The sequence below is a fragment of the Mustelus asterias genome, chromosome 9 (assembly GCF_964213995.1).
Source record: "Mustelus asterias chromosome 9, sMusAst1.hap1.1, whole genome shotgun sequence".
Taxonomy (NCBI): domain Eukaryota; kingdom Metazoa; phylum Chordata; class Chondrichthyes; order Carcharhiniformes; family Triakidae; genus Mustelus; species Mustelus asterias.
The window spans coordinates 33,682,233-33,704,816 of record NC_135809.1 but is presented as its reverse complement, the minus strand read 5'-3'; the positions used below and the strand labels follow the sequence as shown (position 1 = coordinate 33,704,816).

At 42.2% G+C, this 22,584-nt stretch overlaps 1 protein-coding gene across 1 annotated transcript in view; it reads right to left on the bottom strand.

Moving 5' to 3' along the window:
* kcnq1.2 (potassium voltage-gated channel, KQT-like subfamily, member 1.2) overlaps positions 1–22,584 on the bottom strand; it is a 357,928-nt gene that overhangs the window by 181,774 nt on the left and 153,570 nt on the right. Inside the window, exons 11-14 of the mRNA XM_078221112.1 lie at positions 21,232–21,258; positions 20,242–20,301; positions 19,553–19,670; positions 14,913–14,981 (exon numbers count right to left, since the gene is read on the bottom strand). Coding sequence (XP_078077238.1) covers positions 14,913–14,981; positions 19,553–19,670; positions 20,242–20,301; positions 21,232–21,258 — 274 coding nt within the window. The remainder of the gene's footprint in view (positions 1–14,912; positions 14,982–19,552; positions 19,671–20,241; positions 20,302–21,231; positions 21,259–22,584) is intronic.

Here is a 22,584-nt window from a genome sequence, read left to right as displayed (position 1 = left end):
ACCGACCACAATCCCACCCAGGCCCTACCCCCACATATTTACCCACTAATCCCTCTAACCTACGCATCTCAGGACTCTAAGGGGCAATTTTTAACCTGGCCAATCAACCTAACCCGCACATCTTTGGACTGTGGGAGGAAACCGGAGCACCCGGAGGAAACCCACGCAGACACGAGGAGAATGTGCAAACTCCACACAGACAGTGACCCGAGCCGGGAATCGAACCCGGGACCCTGGAGCTGTGAAGCAGCAGTGCTAACCACTGTGCTACTGTGCCGCCATATGGAGGACCAAATTCAGTTTTGACAAAGGGTCATCTGGACTCGAAATGTCAGCTCTTTTCTCTCCTTACAGATGCTGCCAGACCTTAAGGAGACTTTCCAGCATTTTCTCTTTTGGTTTCAGATTCCAGCATCCGCAGTAATTTACTTTTATCTCAAAATAGACATAATGGCTTTAGAAGGGAAACATCGCAGGTTTGCCTGAATATCACCGAGGTTTGGAGGGTTAAATTATGATAACAGCCGCGCAAACGTGACTTGTATTTCCTTGAGCTTAGAGGATTGAGAGGCTCTGATCATGGTTAAAATTATAAGAGGGTTCGATAAGGAAGAAACTATTTCTTCTGGTGGTGGAATCAAGAAAAATAAAAGAGGCATCATTTTAAAATTACCTCAGCCTGGTGCAAAACCAAGAAATGTTTCTTCATTAAAGGGTGGCACAAATTTGGATAAAAGCTTTCTCTCTCTGGGCACAAATCTGGAACTCCCTCCACCAATAGGCTATGTATGCTTGGAGAATTGGTATTGCAAATCGGACAGTTTGATTCTTGTCTGGTGAGGGATATGAAGAAAAGGCAAGGAGATGGAGTAGAGATGCAGATCAGCCCATTGTCTAATTGAGTGGAGGAGCAGGACTGAGGGGCTGAGTAGTCTATACCTGCTCCTAATGTTCTTTTCTCATGCACATGTTACACCTACAGCACTCTTCTTAATTGGATGGAACAAATGGGAAAGTCTGTCTGAAGATGATCCATATCAAAAAGGTATGAACCCTAAATGTTTATAAACTTAATAGCCATATGACTTAGAAAAGAACATTTCAGCACTGGTGTTGAAGTATTTTACTACCTTTGCCATTGATAGTGTAAAAGGAAACTAAAGTTACAGTAACTAAGCTGTACCTCATGCAAAGAGAAATCATATAACATTAAAAGTTACTCATCATCGCTCTACAGATGATTTAATTAATCACAATGTATTAAAGACTGCTCCCATACTTAAAGCACATTCTACAATGTCTTCATTATCTCACTGTTTGTATCAGTAAACACAGTCACCTTCTGACTATGGTACAAAATGATATCATAAGGAAGAATGGTCAGTAAAAGCATGCAGTATTACACTTGGCATGGAGGCCAAAGCAAGCTGTTATGAGAAAAAAAACTGTCTGCTTCTTCTTCTGCCTTGCTTATTTCCCTGCTGATTACAGATTCCAGAACAGTCAGAGCTTTGAAAGTGTAGACGGGACACTGGCCAACACTGTCTTCCAGCTATAATTACACTTTTCTCTTGTCTGGTCATCGTAAATTTAACACTTCTTCTCTCTTTTAATTATGGCAGACAATTAAATTTAAGGTAGTGATCAATTAATTTTTTTTTCAAATTCTGAAAATTAGTAAATTTATTCCTGAATCATAAATAAGTATATTGACTGTGACAGTGTACAGATTCAACTCCGTAAGCTGGCGATTGAAGTGGTGTTTAAAGGCATTAAAACTTCAGAGTTCAGACAAGTACTCGCTAGAAACAAAAAGATAGCCTAAAAGTCTATGCTGCTGCGATTTAAAGATCCTTACTGTGAGATCATCAATTTTATGAGCGCAGGAAATTTAATGATAGCTTAAGCACTTCCTGGGCTTAATCACTTCTCTCATCAGATAAATGTTAACCCTAGTTTTCCATCACATACTGACACTGTGATATATTCCAAAGCACATAGTCAAATTAAATTTGTTCACAGATACACCTCATCTAATTTGAAACCAGGATTGAAATCCTCAATAAAACACATTTTAAATCCATCATTGTAGAAAATCTTACTTTCTGTTTTCATTAATAGGCCTTGAAACCTTCTGAAACAGATTTAAATCCCTAATCACAAAATGTATTAATTAACAAATAGAATGAGATTTATGATAAAACATTTATGTTGAACGTCATGAGTTTATTTGATTTGTATGAGCGGTAGAGATATTTGAGTAATGTCTAGATGCAAAGGCAATATAGTTACGGAATTAGTTTACCCGGATTTGCATTTGAGAAAGCATTTGTTTTAATCCTGCCAACACAGTACAATATCTCTAAGTAAGACGAGGCGAGGCTCTAATCAGGTCTGATTTGTAACGGTCCACATCAGTGCCCACTCTTCAAAAGAATGGCTTTCTATCAAATTCAAATCAATGTTGTTCAAAACTACTGCAAATGGAGCCCAGTAAAACAGTCGCTGTCACTGAAACAAAGTAAAAAATTAACTCACCGCCAATTTCCCATGTTACCGCTTAGGCTATACAAGCGAAAACATCGGAAAGCTTATTTTTGACAAGTACCTTGGATTTTAACCCCAAATGTGCACATATTTGTGGTTTAACTAGCACCTAATTCTTAAAAAGCCAAAGGACTTTTCAAACATCATTTCACTCATGGGATACAAGATGGAAGGCAACATCCTAGTGTGATCTTATCCAGTCATCCATCAGAACTGACTGAATAATTAATTTGAAATAATTTTACAGATCACAAATTGGGCTCAATTGCACCCCATCTGAAAATGATGTCTGCCGTGACATATTTGAGGCTAATTACGCCATATTGATGGGGGCGTTAGTCTGTGAGCTCTTTTGGTGAATGTTTGTTGCGTTCCCGATATCACAACGGTGTCTACACTTTGCTGAAAAGTGCTTTGTGATATCTGCTGGTTGGGAAAGGCGCTATATTAGTTCTCACTGGCTTTTAGCACTGTTTCTGCAATGTAGTGATTATCGCATTTGCTTTGCACACAAAATGTCCTGGGTTCAAAACCGGGCAGAAACATGATCAGAACCTATTTTGTTTAAATGTGAGGTAAAGTTGCAAGCTGCTGTAAATATGCAGGCACTTCATGAAGTCAATAGGGCTGTGGTTCCATTTTGGAGATCAACGCTCCAACTAATGCCCCCTCTTAACATTGCAAAGCTGAACAAGCATCCAGCACCAGGAAGGAGTTCCCACCACACTATTTACAGAGATCATCAACTGCTTCCGAGATAGTTCCTGATCGATTTCATAAGCCGCCATAGAAGTAGTTATTAAACAAAATTAGGGCTCACGGAATTCAGGTAATATATTTACATGGATTTGACATTACTTATCAGACAGAAAACAGAATAGAAATAAATGGGTCATTTTCACAAGATGTGAGGTACTACAAGGATTAGTGCTTGAGGCTCAGCTATTTAGAGTCTAGACTTAGATGAGGATTGAGTATAATGTATCCAAGTTTACGAATGATACAGAGTTAGGTGGGGAAGTAAACTGAGAAGATGTAAAAAGGCTGCAAAAGGGATATAAAACAGGTTAAGTGAGTGGATATGAATGTAGTGGATTAAACATAATCTGTAGAAGTGCGATGTTATCCACTTTGGAAGAAAACTGTAAAGCAAAATATTTATTAAATGGTGAGAAACTGGATAATGTTGATATTCATATGGATCAAGGTGTCCTTGAACTCAAAGCATGGAAAGTTAATATGGTGGGAGAGCAAGCGAAGGAAGCAAAGGAAAGTAAGTGATATGTTAACCTTTATTACAAAGAGATCTGAGAAAAATAATAAAGAAATCTTACTGCGATTATAAAGGGCCTTGGTGAGAGCACAACTGGGGCTGAATTTTACTCTGGGGGCAGTGTCCCCCAACCCCCTTATGTAAAATTTGGGGGACAAGCCCATCACCATCTGGAGGGTGTGCCTTCAGGCAGTTAACAGCTGTGAGGATGTTAATTGGCTGTGGCAAGTATTCCGCCCTCATCAGGGAAGAAATCCCATCTCTGAGAGCTGACGGCTAATCAAATGGCCAGCAGCTCTCCTGCCCCAGCAGTGCCACTGGGAACAGTGGCCACTGCTGGAACTGCAGACAGTCCCAGAAGGAAATACACAGCCATGGCACTGGAGTTGAAGGTAAAGTCTGGGGTCTCGCCAGGGTCAGGTTGGCAGGACCTAGCAAGGAGGGTTTAGAGTAAAAGATTAGGGAAACCCAAAGGGAGAATTAACTAAGTGTGGGCCTCTGATGCACCTGAGGATTTGAAAAGGAGGCACGCCTTTTTGCCTGACCATCAATCTGCCATGTTTCACCTAACGAACCAGACACATGGCCGACCTCCCCCATCACAGGTAACATCTGAGCAGTGGTGGGAGAGGCACAGAAATAGCCACTCATTGGCCACGTGAGGGCTTCAGTTGGCTCACAGGTGATCAGGTTGCCTGGTGTTGTCCCCAATACTGCACAAATTGCAGCAGGTGGCTCATCACCACCTTCTCAAGGCCTTTTAGTGATCCACGATAAAAATGGTGGCCTCGCCAACAATGCCCACATCCCTGAAAACAAATTTTAAAACACTCAGAAAAGTATTAATTGGCTGTAAAGTGCTTTGATACGTCTGGTGTTCATGCAAAGCACTGCGTAAATATAAATCTTTCTTTTATTTTTCATGAGGGCATGCATGGTCCTCACCACCAGCTATTAGGGTAGCAACTGAGGAACAGGAGTGTGAGGAGGAGAGGGGGAAGAAGAATTCGAGGAGAAGAGGAGGCACCCTAGACGATCCTTTCTTTCCTGGTCTTCCTGGGCTGTCCATGAAGAACACATCTGAGGGTAATACCAGTAACAACACTTCCCCATTTACAAACATTCCCACACCTAAACCTTTCCTTGGTCACTGCCCTTCACAATGTTTGCTTGGCCACAATACAAAAATAAAAGCCACCACAAAATAATCATTCAAATTTATAGATGAAATCATCCCAAATTGCAGATAAAAATTAACTAATCCCCTTGTGTATTTTCTTCCTGCCGGTCTCCTCTGTGATTATGCCTGTCCAATACAGCAGCAGAGTGTCACTCCAGTAGCTGCAGCATAGAAAATTACAGCTCAGAAACAGGCCTTTTGGCCCTTCTTGTCTGTGCCGAACCATTTTTTGCCTAATCCCACTGACCTGCACTTGGACCATATCCCTCCACACCCCTCTCATCCATGAACCCGTCCAGGTTTTTCTTAAATGTTAAAAGTGACCCCGCATTTACCACTTTATCCGGCAGCTCATTCCACACTCCCACCACTCTCTGCGTGAAGAAGCCCCCCGTAATAGAACATAGAACAGTACAGCACAGAACAGGCCCTTCGGCCCACGATGTTGTGCCGAGCTTTATCTGAAACCAAGATCAAGCTATCCCACTCCCTATCATCCTGGTGCGCTCCATGTGCCTATCCAATAACCACTTAAATGTTGGAGAAAGGCTGTTAACTTTCAATGGAAGAGACTGCAGGTGGCTTTGTGTAGTTCTGGACCCATAAATTCCAAGTGCAGACAACACCATCTTGACATTGACGGCAGCAGTTGGGGTAACTGGTTGACTGGCCATAGGGAGGCAGAGTTGGGGGGGGACAAATACCATCCTCCTCAGAAAAAGACAACAAATTCATGCTCCGTGGAACCACTCCAGTGAGGTAATGCCTCCGACGTCCTCGAAATGTTTTGCAGGACAGGTTGTTGGACTGCTTTGTACATTGCAATCTACAAGCATGATGGCGGCAGGCTGCCCATGCATGGCATCAGTCTGAGCCTTAACTGCTGCATTCAGGGACTGGGATGGGGGGGTGGGGGGCAGGGGGAGGTAGCAGGGGTGGGGTGGGGGGGGGGGTAGCTTTTGCTGGTGCTGCACTGAAAGCTGCCACATCAACCATCACATGTTGCATCATGGTTGGCTCCACAAGTGTGTAAACTGAGTTGGCCATCACTCCACACTGGAAAGGATTGGCTTCAAGATCTGTGCAAAGCTCTGTGCCAAGTTGGTGCTGGACTCCTCCATGTTCCTTGGCAGTGACCGCAGACTTTCTGGCAGGTTTCCCAAGGTACCAAGCCTTCCATTGTGAATGCCCATCAGTATTCTTGTAGATGCTTCCCCATTGAAGTCCCTGACTTAATCCTTTATAATGGAAGTCGCCTGCGTCCTGGCATACCTTACTATCATTGCCCCTTGCTCGAGTTGCAGCCCAGTGTCTCATCACATGCTGATCCTATCTCCAATCTGTTTTGTAAAATCAGTGTAGTATCACTGAGTAACTGAGCTTTTGGCTGCAAGCATGAAATCAAGTAATAATTCTGTGACCAAATTCTTCCATTTTTGGTGGGCGGGTTTCTCGCATGCTGCATGTAAAAATGGTGAGAGACCTGCGCTGATTCTCAGGAGGAAAGCTTGCCCACTGTGCCACGGGAGGCCTTCCTCCCTACTGAGGACTCCAGAATACAATGTTCTGTCTGCCGTGCACTTTGCAGTGCCAAGGAAGGGACCATGGCTGCTGCCAAAACAGCACCCCCTGCCTCCCGAGTGGGGGAGGGTGGGGGGGGTCGGTGGTGCGGTGCCCCTACATGGCTCCCAGCAGCAGGTGTTCGGCATACTGGAGAACAGCACCACCCACGGTGTGATATAGAGAGACATGAAGTTAACTCTGAGTTTGGGCTATACTTTGTACTTTTGTAAATAGTTACCTGTTACCAATAAACTCTACAACATCCTGACCTGACTGAAGTGCACCTGAAACAAAGTCACAGCTGGAGATCACCTAAAAAGAAGCACCATTGAAGACCTGGAGGGCCATTGTGAATCCAAATCAACTCCAGAGTCAAAGGACCTAGCAAGGATGAACACAAATTCAATTCTAAGGCTGAACTAGCCTTTAAAGATCTGCAGGCCAGAAATGGGTGAGAAGAACAGAACGGTAAATCAGCCTTACCACCTAATGGCTGGACTTCATAAACAAAACTATCTTTAAAAGCTCAACTAAAGCTGGGATTCATCTTTTAATCATCCTCACATACTCCAAAACATTCTAAAGGACCCAAATCTTTGATTTAAAGGTTTGCTGCAAGAAATTGGGGCGGCATGGTAGTTAACACTGCTGCCTCACAGTGCCAGGGACCTGAGTTCAATTCCGGTCTTGGGTGACTGTCTGTCTGACTGTCACGTTCTCACCGTGTCTGTGTGGGTTTCCTCCGGGTGCTCCAGTTTAAGACCATAAGACATAGGTGCAGAATTAAGCCACTCGGCCCTTCAAGTCTGCTCCGCCATTCATCATGGCTGATATTTCTCACATCTCCATTCTCCTGCCTTTTCCCCATAACCCCTGATCCCCTTATTAATCAAGAACCTATCTATCTCAGTCTTAAAGACACTCAATGATCTGGCCTCCACAGCCTTTTGCGGCAAAGAGTTCCACAGATTCACCACTCTCTGGCTGAAGAAATTCCTCCTCACCTCTGTTTCAAAGGATTGTCCATTCAGCCTGAGGTTGTGCCCTCTGGTTCTAGTTTTTCCTACTAGTGGAAACATCCTCTTCATGTCCACTTTATTCAGGCCTCGCAGTATCCTGTAAGTTTCAATAAGATTCCCCCCTCATCCTTCTAAACTCCAATGAGTTTCTCATACGACAAGCTCTTCATCACACAGTCCAAAGATGTGCAGTTTAGGTGGTTTGCCCATGTTAAATTGACCCTTAGAGTCAGGGGGATGAACAGGGTAAATATGTGGGTTTACGGGGATAGGGCCTGGGTGGGATTGTTGCCAGCGCAGGCTCGATGGGCCGAATGGCCTCCTTCTGCACTGTAGGGATTCTATGATTTCTAAATTGATCCCTTTGAAGTCGGGTCTGCGATTGTTGGAAGAGCAGCCAAAAGCTGGCAGGCACAGGAAGAAGCACTGAAGAAACAGTTACTGCAGCACTGTCTTTAAAAGTGAAACAGCATTTCAAGCTTTTCTCCCCTGAGCTGAAAAACAATCTTGGATAATAAATTAACCAAATCAATTTGGCCTGATACAAGCACCCGACCAGGCACAGAATATGGGGTTTTGTCCAAAAAAAAATTTAAGATACATGATAGCTTCAGGATTAGATAAGAAGTCAGAGGCTGGAAAAATGAATACACTACTATACTCTGTAGATCCAATATGCAATGACATAATTGTGAGGCAAGGAATTAATCTTCAGATAAGTTTGAAAATGTTCTAAAGTCCTTCAATACCTATTTTTATTTAAGAAGTCGTAAATCAATTTTATCACAAACTAAACTCAACAAGTGAGTCTAACAGCCTGGAGAGCTTATTGACTCTACCATAAACAGATTATACAGATTGACTGAAGGATGTGATTACAGCAACCTTAGGTCAGAGCTCACACGAGACCAAATAGTAATTGGAGTGGCTGATGATATCCTTTCAGACATACCACAGGTAAAAGAAGATCTGACTCTAGAAAAGGCTATCTTAATAGTCAAGCAGTCTGAAATTCACCAACAACACCGGTCCATTTTATTCAGTGAGGTTAAGCCATAATTTAGAGCAACCATGCTGACCAGCTCATAAAGCAACAAAGGGCCAGGAAGACATCAGACCAAGAAAGACAATACCCAAAAAGACCATCCCATGGTGGGAAACCACTTCAACACTGTGGAGCCAAAAGACCTCACAGACGAGAATGCCCAGTAATCTCTGCAGAATGTTTCAACTGCAACTTGCTGGGACACTTTGAAAAGCTATGCAAGTTTATGATATAGAAATATGTGGAATATCCCATGAGACTGGGGTGCGTCACCAGGAAGAAGTTCAACCATGCTTCTTGGTGAGATCAAAGATCCTGGATTCTCCTTTTGGAATGTTGGTCTCTGTAAATCATCACCTCACCAATTTCAAATTAGGCACAGGAACGAGTGCTACAGTCCTCTCAGATAAGGAACCATCGCTGAAGCAACATCTGATTCCACCTACAACACAGCTGGATAGAGCAGGCGGCATTAAGCTCCTGGGTACTCTGTAAGCCACACTCCAATACCAAAACAAACAAATATGGAAGACAGTATTTGTTCTCCACAATCAAGGATTTTCGCTTGAGTAGGAAAGCCTGTGTCGACCTCAACCTCCTTCAGAAAATTAATGAAGGGCCTGGTTCCAATTTTAAGGAAGAGTTTCTGAAACTTTTCACTGGATTGGGGCAATTGAAGATTGCCCACAGTATTGTATTGAGAGAGGGTGCCAAGCCATTGTGCCTGTTCACACCATGGAAAATACCACATCCACTTATATGGTCAATTACGCTAATTACTTTTTGCATCTTACACATTGTAACTACTATCATATGAACTAAGCTAGCTATTCACTTACTGTAACACAACAAAACCATGTTACAAAGGAAAAGTAAAGGCTGTAAAATTTGGCTTCATAGTACTGCTGTTTTCAGTGCTGTGGGACCCAGAACAGAAAGAAGTGGTGGGATCCCATTCTGAAGATTTCCAGGGTATCCCAAGCCAGCTGTCATGTTAGGAAGGGCAATATTACAGGTGTAGCATCAGCATGCCGGAAGCATGCAGTGTGGGAAGATTGTGGCATCTCCTCGAAGTGGACTTGCAGCTTCTGAGCAAGGTGAGCATGGCGGTGCCAATGGTTCTCAAGGTCAGAGTGACCCTTCATTTTATGCCAGATGATCCTTCTGGGCTGGTGCCAGCATCATCACCAAAATTTCTCAGTTTTCCATAGATCACTGCATCTCCAAGGTTACCAAAGTCCTGTACGTAAGGACTCCTAAGGTGCCGTAAAAATATCTGAACTGGTGGCTGTTAATGTCACTCAAGTGACCGTCTCCTCGGAATGGTCTCTTCTCACACTTCATTGTCAGGCACCTCTGGTGACCTGGCAGCAAGGCTTGGAACTCTCGAAGCATAAATGCACAAAGGGAAAGCGGAGTAATAAGGGATATGGAGGGGTTGATTGGAAAACAAAGGTGCGTGGTCACAACATAGGCAGCACGGTAGCACAGTGGTTAGCTTTGTTGCCTCACAGCGCCAGGGGCGCAGGCTCAGTTCCGACCTTGCGTGGCTTTCTGTGTGGAGTTTGCATGTTCTTCCTGTCTGCGTGGGTTTCCTCCGGGTGCTCCGATTTCCTCCCACAGTCCAAAGTTGTGCAAGTTAGGTGAACTGACCATGCTAAATTGCCCCTTAGTATCCAAAAATGTGTTGGTTAGGTGGATTAGCCATGGTAAATGCACAGGGTTACGGGGATAGGGTGGAGGGGTGGTTCTGGGTAAGATGATCTTTCAGAGAATTGGTACAGACTCGATGGGCTGAATAGCCTCCTTGTGCACTGTAGGGGTTCCATAATCAACATCTGCAGCTTGTCCTTCATGCCAAATGAAGGTGAAGTGAAATTTGAGGTACACAAGGCAGGAAGGCATCTGCTACGGTGGTTCCGATAATGAGGAGCAGTGTCTCCTCCAAACAGATGAGGAGGTTCACCCTTGCCTGACCCCCTCTGCTCCTTCGCTGTTCCCTCTTGTTACGTACCACCTTGTTCCACCAGAGAGGGGCAAGTGTGTCAATGAGTTTGTTGCAATATGTTTGGGTGATAAGCCCCGTTGTAACTGAATAACTGTATGTGGAAGCTGTGAGACTTACAGCAGTGCTAAGTGTATGAGGATGAGATGGAGCATATGAATGTAAGGCTTGAAGCCTGACTATTAGAGATTGTTGATAAGTGAGTGATGGAGTATGGTCATTGAGCAGTGTGCAAGGTTAGTGGTGCAGTTGGTAGGCTATCCAATTTTAAGATGCTTTCAATGACTTGGACCCTGTGAGGTCATTGAACTTTTCCTGGCACTGTGCCCAAGCTCTCACTGTCAGACTCCTTGCATTGATTGTCTGCTCCCGATTCTTCTTTAGGTCCTTCTCTGGAGATCTTCAGGACCCCTGCACAAAGATTATCTTTCTACTCCTTTCCACCTTGTCCATTAAGGGCTCCGGTGCAGTTAGGTGAGGCAGGATGTATTACACAAGGCTGCACGCTACAATAGTGGAGATGAGAAGGCAGTATGTAGGGAGTGATTCTCCCACCCTGCCTTACTAATTTCCTAGCACAACGGGGTGGGAGAATCTCACGGCTGGACATGAGCGGGATTCCTTCATGCATTCCCACTGCGAACGCATCTCCCAGTGTCAGATTTTTGGCGCCGTCAGATCTGTGCTCAAAACCGGCGGGAAGACCAGGTAAGTCATTTGAATGTGTTTTTAATACAATTTAAATTTAATTAGCGAGACCGGGACTGAATTCTCCAGGCCCACAAGCCCCTCCCACCCCACCAGAGTGTTTCACTCCAGCGGGGTTTATAGTAGGTCCCCGCTTTTGGGGAAATGGTGGCTGTCCCTGCTGGAGTGAAAGGGGGGCAATCGGGGCCTCCCAGGGGGTCGGCTGCTGGGGGCTGGTGCCTCCTGGGCATGGAAACCTTGGTAGTTGCCAGCCTGTGCCCTCTGGCACTTCCCGAGGGGCAAACTGCCCACAGGGGATCACATTGGCACGTCCCACTGGTCATGGAGCAGTTGCAAGTGGGCATGGCGGAGGGGGCAATCAGTAGGCGTTGGGGGGGTCCGCTGCCTACTGGGGTCAGGACTGCTGGGGGGGGGGTGGGGAACTGTTGGGGGGGTGCTGAAGATTGGGGTGGTCCAGGACAGAGGGGGGGGGGGGGTCAGGATTGGCCCAGGAATGGTCAAGTGGGCCACGATCGGGCTGTGGAGGGATTGGGGGGGGCAGCACTTTGGGGGTTCCAGGCTGGCTAGCGATCGAGCTGGCCAGCAATTGGGAGGCGGACAGTTCGGGGCCACTGCCCCTGTGCAGTGCTGGTTTCAGCCTCCCAGGTGGGAATAGGCCCCACCCCCTGAAATCTAATGATATTCACACTGGTGGCCTTTGCATTGCACAGAGTGTGGGAGATTATAGCGTAAACCCCTACTGAAAAAACCAGCGTGATTTACTCCAGTTTTCCCGTAAATTCGACACTTAGGCTGGACTTTTACAGCTTCGCCCGCCCAGGAATTGGGAAAATTCCAGCCGCAGTTTTTTTAAAATTAATGAATTACTTTTTTATAAAGCTTTTTCACACATTCAGTGGTTCTGCACAGAGTGAATGGGCATGTAAGTGCCATAGGTTGGCATGAAGGATTTGTGGAGCCGTGGGGTGGGTGAAGAGGCAAAGCTTGGCATAGAGGATATGAGAGGCCATCAGATGTGAACTCACCTTTCAATAGGTTCTCTCATTCAGACTATGGTTCACAACGTCTCTGATGGGCTGTGAACCGTAAGTCCTTAAAAAGCTGGCCCGACTCCATGAGAATTGCAGAAGGCTCAGTGATGCCTCTCCCGAAATGGTGCCAGCTAGGTCAGGAGTGCAAGGTGCAGACTTGGGGCTGACATCCATATCTCATGCTGGTGAAAATTTGGGGTGCCGGGAATGGGGCCAGGGATCTGGCAGTTGAGTTCCAGCCGCCATTTTTTAAGTTCTGTGGTGTCAGGGAGCATCCACAAAAATCCAGGCCCTAATCCATGCCTGCTACGTTATTAACTAAATACTTCCTCTCATCAAACCATTTAATTAAAGCTTTCTGCTCATGCAGCAATCTACACCAAATATTCCAAACTCCTTGTAGATGAGTCTTTGCTATGTTACTCCAAATGATGGAAGTTGCCTCATTACTAGATGGGACTCATCAGTTGTTGACACAAGTCCAACGAGATCCTATTGACATGAGCGATAACAAATTATATTTTCAGAAAACATGATTTAGTATATTTTTGCAGAGTGTATCACCTTGCCAGCGAATGCAACTTTCTATCTTCAATGCTTCATTCTGCTCCTGAACCTCCAGGCCTCATGGCACACGGCATCATATCTTTGCAGCAGTTCTGATTGCTATGAAGTGGATTTAAGTGCCACTTTAAAACGCCTTTGCTTCTGCCGAACAATTCTCCATCCCCTTTTCATTTACCTTAACAGGTCCTTGCTTAGTAATTAAGTGGCCATCATGCTCTTAACTTTAATTTATTTGTAGCTTCATGAAAGAAAAGACATTGGGGAAGGGATTAACCAAAAAGTTCAAACATAAAGTTAGCTACTTCTTAATGAACAATTAAGGAGCCAGTACACAATCATTAAATCATTTCCACAATTGGGAGTAATCTTCCATTTTGAACCATTTCCCATGGAATTTGAAATTATCATAAAGAGAACAATGTTGGAGCAGGTTATGGTGCTAAAACTAATTTAAAGGTATTGAAGGCTCCTTTTGTCAAAGAAATTTCCCTCAACTCCCTCATGTCTTGCAGACTACAAGGAAGATAACTTTTTTGTGGCTGTCCTTTCCTTTGTAAAGATGAAGCCCACTACAAACAAATCCACAAATGCAATGGATAACAAAATATGAAATTGTTACTCAAATCTATTCAACGATTCAAAATCATAATGAAGAGGTAAGTGGTTAAGGTACTCAGATAAATTGCAGTCACGCATTACGTCCATTGCCTAATGTCTTCTTTACCTAAATATCACACCTTGAATGTCTGATGGATATGACAATTCCTGTGCTGTATACAAACCTAATTCTGTGCTTATAATAGATTCAAGCCTGAACTCGTAATAGGAAAATGGGACCATTATATTTACATAAAAACAGAGAACCTCAAGCTTTCAAATACATAGTTAATTACCTAATTATATTCTACTCAATTTGTAAATCTACCATTTCAGAATCACAAGCCACAAACTGAATTTTTGCTTTTCATATGTGTCTAAGTTGACCTGTTTAGCTGATAAACTGCAGTAACAGGTTCTGGAGAATGAGTTGTAAACATGAATCGGTGACCTGAAAGCTGCAATGTGTATAAGTCAAAGTTCCACAGTCATGCTTCCCATTGGAGTTTTTAAATGTTTAAGGTAGAAAAATGATGAATTTGAGGAAACAGAGGGCTGGTGGTGGTGGTCACCAACTAAAAACACAGAAGTTTTAAATTAAAAAGTATAGTTAAGCAAAATCCTCTGTACACGTCCACATTGAACTCTTAAACCTCAATTTTAATCTCACTACTGCTTCATTTTTCTGGCAGAAACTAGTACATAATGCCCCACCCAATGCTACAATTTTGGAAAGGCTAGGAAATAGGCATCCCATGTTCCCATACAGTTGGAAGTCTCATTAATTTGTGCAATCAGGGTTTTGTGACGTACATAGAACCTTGATGCAATTTTAATGCTGCAATGAAGCGCACATTGTGAAGCACACATGTACAGGAAGAACAAATAGAATTGCTACAGTATCATATAGGTTCAATGTAAACCGATGGTCTACCTCTGCTAACAAATGCAGACATTTGAGCTAGTCACGTACATTTATGAACCAGATTCATTTGTTTTGCATTTCTCTTGCCCCATGGCTGTATTATTTTGAGGCGACTTTTGTTTAGGATGAGATGTTATGCGGAATGCAACTTTGAGAAAATCTCATATTCTTGTGAGCTGGTCCAAACATAAGTAGAGTGAAGCAGAAGTTTTAGTTGCGTATTTACATAATGTCAAAAATGTCACTGGAAATATCCAGTTTTCATCTTTCAATATGATATGGGCACAATCTGGAGGGTTCTAGAATAACAAGAGTTTTACTTTGGTGCTAAAATAGATTCTAGAATGATGTAAGGAAGTACAATACTACAATCCCATAAGTAAGAAGAATGTAAAGAACATACTGCCTTTGATAGGACCAGATAGCTGGTAACAACACAAATCAGTAAATACCTTGTTGAATTGAGCTGCCTTGTTGCCTGTGATTCCAAGACCCTTACATACAAAGGACTTGCCAAGCAACTGTAAGAGAGAAGTGTTTGGTCCATTTTACAAATGCTTCAGTTAACATTAGGAGTACAAGACAAACATTTTGTCTGTGATACCGGCAATGACAATAGGCAATATGAAGAATTGGTTGCAAGGAAACAATGAAAGGTAATGAAACATAGATAATAGATGTTTCTATGTTGAAATATTGATTTGGCATCAATTTATACAGAGCTATTATATATTAGTAGTCTAAGAAACTTCAAGAAAACAAGTAGTTTCTGAATTGATTCTGACCGATTTCTGCAACAGATAAAGCAACTATTTTTCAAGCACTTTATTTAGAAATTAGTAGAGATGTAAGTTCATGTATAAAAAAATCAATTTAATGTGTGATTTAAGTACAAAATATTGATGATAAGATATTTAATGGACTGCAGAAATATATTTGCTGATGAAAATATTTTTTCTCCTTTTTATTAAAAAATGGTACTTTTAAGTTTATTTCTTAGCATTACAAATAGGCTTAGATTAACACTGCAATGAAGCTACTATGAAAATCCCCTAGTCGCCACGCTCTGGTGCCTGTTTGGGTACACTGAGGGAGAATTTAGCGTGGCCAATGCACCTAACCAGCATGTCCTTTGGACTGTGGGAGGAAACCGGAGCAGCCGGAGGAAACCCATGCAGACATGGGGAGAACGTGCAGACTCCGCACAGACAGCGACCCAAGCCGGGAATCGAACCCGGGTCCCTGGTACTGTGAGGCAGCATTGCCAACCGCTGTGCCACCGTGCTGCCCCTTACAACCAACTGGGACCAATAACAACTTAAAACATTAACTTCTTCCTTATGTCAATAATTCTTTGCTTATATTATTTCTGAATTAACATAATGCATTCAGGTTGTATTCGGTGCTGAGTGATAAATAAGCATATTGACACTGAAATAATGAGAATCTGAATCACATGTCATTAAGTCACATTGCTGAGACCAAATATGGAAAATATAGTTCAAGACATATCAATAATTATCAATACTTTTTTTAAAAATCTAGAAATTATCAAGGGCCAGTGGGTAAGCCGCTCAAAGGTACTGAGACCAAGAACAATTAGAACTAGATTGGTACTTACCTGCTGGAATTTCTGTTGGCAAACAATGAAAAACAAAAATAGAGAAGGTCCTATTTACATCAATAAAGTATTTGTAGGATATGAATTATCCATGTATTCGTGATCTTACAAGAGACCATAGATACTAAAAATGCAAAGATTTCATCTTTCTCCAAAGTAAACAAAAAAGATTCCATTTATCAATCACCTTATTTAATGTTTCCAATCCAAGAAGAAAATACAAAAGTCTAAAGATTACTCATTTGCTACATGATAGCGGAACAGAAAACAAATAATGAAATAAACTGAAATCACTGGACAAGTGGAAATCAACAATGAAATCTAATGATTAGCTACCCAAAGATATGATATATTGTAGATATGGAATGTGAGCCTGATTCCCTTAGTCCTGGCCCTTAAAGTTCCTACTACATCTTAGAAGGTATGTGGTTTCCACCCAAAACAAGCTTGCATGTGCTGTCCACCCATCTGAAACTGACTTATGAAGGCCTGAACCATTTTTGGGTTCTATCACTCTTTAAATGTAGTTAGCAGAGAGTAAGATTCCAACTGGTTCCCATGTGGTGCTGGTTGGCAGATTAGGTACGTATGGAGGAAGCTGTTCCTGGAGGTGTTTGAGGGTGAGCCAATTGTGTGCTGCAGTATTTTTCTGAGAGTGTGAATTTAAGTGACAGTTCTGTATCATCATTCCCGGAGTGGCAAGCAAGGTAGGCAGGGGAACTTAATTGACCAGGAAGTCAAATATATGCTGCTCAATGGCAGAAAGAAACTAGGCTATTAAGTTCAGGGAAGTCTGAAGGCGAGTCGAGGTCCCAATGGCCAGCCAGGGGTAGTTCTTCTGAATGCATCTCACATGCCATGTATGTTCATTAAAAGGCAATCTCACCTTTTCAGATAATAATCCAATTCCATTCTGAATGCATCAATTGAACCTGCCTCCATCACACCCTTGGGAGGAGGATGGACAGCGATCGGGACTGGCAATCAGGGTGGGAGTTGGCATGTTTGGGGGAGGGGAGGTTGGGGGGGGGGGGGAAATCGGGACTGCCGGTGGAGTGAGATGGGGGAGATCGAGGCAGGCCGGGGAAGGGGGGAGTGGTGTGGTCGGAGGGGCAGCTTTGCAGGGTTGCTGGCCAGCGATCGGGAGGCCGGCAGTGCGGTGCCACTGTGTATGTGCGGATCTCCGCTCTGACAGATTGGCGCTTGCACAGTGGCCTGCTCAGTGCCATGCTACCGGCCTCTCCAGTGGGAATAGGCCCTGCCCACTGATTTTTATCGAGATTCACACGATTGCACTCTGCAGTGCACAGAGTGCGGGAGATTCATTTTGAAAATCCCGCTGAAAAAACCAACAGGATTTACTCCAGTTTTTATGCGAATTTGGCACTTGGGATTTTTTGGGAGAATCCCGGCCTATATCTTTATTTGGTATCTAATACCAAAGTAGGCTGAGGAGTGACTTAATAGAGGTGTAAAAAATTATGAGGGGAAGAGACAGGATAAAATTGTTTCCCATGGTGGAAAATCCTCGCACCAAGGGGCATAGTTTCAAGATAAGTGGCAGTAGGTGTAGGGGAGACACGAGGATGAACTTTTTGTACGCCAAGGGTGGTGAGTGTCTGGAATTCGCTGCCTGAGTTTGTAGTGAAGGACGAGACCCTGAACTCTTTTAAAAAATAGCTGGATCTGCATCTTAAGTGCTGTAAGCTACAATGCTATGGGCTGGATGCAGAAAAGTGGGATTCGAAAGGATGTCCTCAGGCTGGCATGGACAAGATGGGCTGAATGGCCTCCTTCTGTACTGTAATTTTCCTCTGGTCCTATGTTGGGATATAATGAATCCCATATTATAAATAGGATGGGAAACACCAGGTATAAAATAGTTTCAATAAGCAAGCAGAGCAATTTCAATTCCATTGCAGATTCAGACTCAAATGCTAATCTCATGTTTTCTTGCAAGTGGACTACATTTTCAGTTTTTATTATGTTGTTATTGTTATTTATAATAATTTCAGATTTTGGTTCAAGTAACGTAATCAGCCAACAGCAATTCTGCACGCAATGTCAGTTATGCTTCAATAAATTGGATACTTGTGTAGGAGCTGTATACCCAGGACAATTTCAAATATTCTCCCCTAATGTAATATGGCATTTGACTCATTGCACACGCAGTTACAACTCAGGAGATAAATGTACACTTTACAAAACAATATACAGAAAAAAATCAATTCGGGAAATGACAATTGGTGTTATACATGACGCCTGGTTTAAACAGCAGAATAAGCCAACAATGCCCAGACTTAAGAAACCAGAAAATGTGAAGATCCAAGAGCTCAATGCGAGAATAGGTAAAGGATCATTAGCTTTCAAACAATTGAAAAAAGGTTTGGAACAGTAAAAGGCTTTCCATGAGTTGAGGTTCGACAATGCGAATGTGCTCTTCTCTCTCCAAATACGGTTGTGGAACTTGAAACCTGAAAAACTGCCAAGAAAGAAAACTGGATGCCTTTAATACTGGACATTTTCGAAGGACACTAGGCATACACTGGTGGGGCTTTATACCCAATACTGCAGTAAGGAAATGCTCAGAACATCCTTCAATTCCATCCATCATCTGCAACAAATGACTCAGCTGACTTCATTGCTCATGTCACCTGACTTCCAACTTGACTTCCGTCAGTGCAGCCTGCCCGTCAAGTCATGCTCCTACTCGATGTCGAAGAAGAGGGCAGTCCAAGATGAACTAGAGTAGGAATACCAATGGAGATCTCCAGCTGGACAACATTCAATGTGAGAACATTGGCTGTGGATAGGAGAGAATGCCGTGCTTTGTCTGTCTCATGCTCTCTTGGTCATAGGAGCTACTAAGTCAAAGTAAATCTAAGGTATTGGTATTATCCAAGCAAACATGGCAGCCAAATTATGCACAGCAAGATCCCAAAAAAACCAATGAATCAGTTAATCTTTTTTGATGGCGTTGATGGAGAATCGAGTCTTAGTTTTCTGTTTGCATGATACGTAGTTTCCCTCTTTCACCTTTGTGAATTTATTGTTCACAGAGTTACTTCAGGATATTTTCCCTCAGCCAAGAAACTTAACAATGACTTGACTTCAACTGTCTTTGTCTCAACTACCAGAAACAGAACCTGAAAGGAACATAGAATTTGATTTCTCCTTTCTTTCCCATCCCCAATTACTTAGTCTAGCTTTCTTGTCATATTTTCAATTGCATAGTGTCAAATTGCAGTTGTATAAAGAATCAGGGTATGATACTATTTAGGTTTTCTTATCCAGTTTTTGTCTGGGTGCTTAGGTTGGAAAAATTCTGCATACATTTGTCAAAGGTTAAATGCTTTTAAGATACCATAAACTTCAAAACTGTCAGCATCTAACCTAATATACAGAGATTAACAAAAGATGGCAGCTTAGATAGGCAAAAATTACATGGATTTAAAATCTGACTGGACTTACTGTAATACATCTGTCACCACAGGCAGTGGTGATTCTTCACCCATCAAATCCATTTCATCAACAAAGCTGTTCGACCGTGAGATATCACTTGGGTTTCCTTCAATAGTACGTTTTCTCACTTCAAAAATAAAATGCATCAGAAAAGGAAAAGATATTAAAAATCTTTTGAGGCATACCTCGTTTTCAATATAACTAGCCCATCAGAGGTCCCCAGGGAGTACAAGCATTTTCACAAGGCTGAGTGTGGCTTTATGGACCATCACATTAGTTTTATCAAAGTCATGCTAAGGTAAATATAACAATATGAAGGTTACAAACAAGACAAAAAAATCTAATGATGGTATTTGACAAGAACCAATTTCAAAAATGTATTTTAACATTGTTATCATTAAAAAAAACTTATCAAGATATTAAACTGCAATTGAAAATAATTTTTTAAAACTTTAGCCCTAATGATAACAAACCACAAGGAAATATACAGTATATGGAATACAATATTTATACTTTTTTTAAAAAGGAGTGAAATTTGTGCATTAGAATTATTCACAACAGAAGCTGTGATGTATAATAATCTTTCATAAGAAAAGTGTTTAAACTCTGATTGACATCTTAATGAACAAATATGTTTGCCTCTTGGACAACAAGCCATTCTAATAAGCAAAAAGTGGCATTAGAGAATTATCTTGTACCTGGTGACGAGGGACAGCTTGAGGTACAGATGGTTAAGGAAGACCAGGAAAGCTGTTGACCTGCGTGCAAAAAGCCAGAGCAAGGCAGAAACCACAAGGAAGGTGTAAAATAAAATCAATCATCTCTAGCAAAGTGAGAAGACAAACATGCAGGTATTAGGAGGGAAACCATTTTCTCTAATGCGGGGCAGGTAAGAAACTAACAGCTTGTATGTGCCAAGATTGACAAGAATCTTGCCAGTGGAAAGTTACTTAAATTGCCAGAATTAGATGAAAGGGACACTTAAGTTGAGCTGTAGTTGTTGAAAAAAAGGACTCAGCTATAACCTGATAGTCAAGAATGTAAAGAGTCAATGAAATTTATGAATCATTATTGTTAAAGTCCACATAATAGAAATTGCTTCTATTAAGTTCATGGATCTTTGTACAAAATAAATCATTTACTAGCACATATTAATCAAGGGACAGACAATGACGGCTTATTATACATGCTTAAGTGAATCGCTTGGTTTGGGAGTTGCACAATGGAAACAAATGCTTAGACTGTCATTGACAAAGCTCATTCTGCATTCAAAGCAGACAGGAAGCGAGACAGATGAGTGTGTGATAACACTGACATTCATTAACAAGTATTACCCCCAAAATAATGATGCATTTATCTCAAGCCGCTGATTTCAGAAATGAATTATTAATGGAGCATGAAGAAGCCAAACAGATTAGTGAACAATTATATACTGTAACAACAGCAGGCACCAATAATAATATGCAAATGTATAATCGAAACAATGAGAAAAAGCACTAAAATCAACCATCTGTTTAATTTTCCACACTGCATAAGAGAATTAAATGGAGAAGGAATAGGCATTGATGAGAACTGATGGGGAAAATTATATATGGAGAACAGAGTCGAGACAAAAGCAAAATTAATTCCTCAGCAATCACAGTTCAGACTACAGCATCTGAATAGTGATTACTTTAAGGCAGACGTACCAGATTGTCTAAACATCCTCGTAAGACCTGACAAAGCAAAAAAAGACAAACATGTGAGATTATTACTGAGCACCGGTCTCATTGCTATCTGGCTGATTCAATCCTTCTGCTGACAAATACCTAACTGATAGGTTTTAAGAAAGATTGTAAAACTTTACTGGAGAAGACCTTATTTAAGTGGTGCAAGTCAGTTAAAGCAGAAGAGGTTCATTCATAAAATGCTGAGCCAACACTTAAATAGATGATTATATGTTCTCTTTTTTCAAAATAATTGGCCTAATGAGTGAAAATAGAACATTTTTGATAAGTGACTCATCCTTCTGGTTGAAGTCATGTATTATTAGGGGTGATTTTAATCTGAATTGCTCAGTGGCAACTGGGTGAGAGAAAAGTTAAGATGATCCGGGTGTTGAATCTGCCATTGTCCTCCCCCCTTCCCACAGACATCTATTTTTAACCCGTTCCCGAGCAGGTAGGAAGGTCAGCTGCTGGAAACTGGACAGGACCTGGCATGGGGACCTGATTGCTATTCTCATCAGAGGCCTGTGCGGAGAAATTGTTCTGACTTTCACATGGTGAATCTAGCGTTTCGGAGAGTTGGGATAGGTCCAAGCAGATTAAGTTTTTTTTTTCAAACTTGTTTGCGCTTTCCTCATGGTACCAGGAGGAGCAGCTCCCGGTGACTTACTTGAACGTTAGGGCCCATTCATTTATTCCACACCATTGGTCACCTGCCAACCAATACTTGCACCCACTTCTCATTCAGATGGGTAACTGACCAGGAGCATAGGCATGGGGCCTGGACACTAAAAATGACTGGGCCTCACGCTGACAAAGATAAGGACAGTTTACCACTTCCCTCAGTTCCTGTCCATGATGCTCACTTCAAGTTAAAATCAGGACTCGGAATTGTGATGATGAAATATCAGCTCGAGTTCCACTTAACTGATGAATCTTGGAGCTGCCAAATCAAACTGAAATAAAGTTGCAGTGTTGAAACAAGCAACAAGGCTGGAATATATAACCTGAGGTGACACTCCAGTGCAACACCATCATCTTTGGATAAGAACCTATCTGCTTGTTCTGATGTTTTAAGTGGATGTAATATATCCTGTAGCATAATTCAGAGAGAAAGCACAGTCTTCTGAACAATTAAAATCACATTTTAATCTCCCCTTCAATTCTTTCTGTCATTACAACAAATTTGTGCCCTCTCATATTGCCTCATTGACGAGTGCAGATAATCTGTGCTATCATATTCTTGAAGGCCTCCATCAGTCCACGCCATCTCAGTTCTGGTGAAAAAGTCCAAATTTCTCACCTCTCTCTCCATAATCTCACTCATAACTGAAA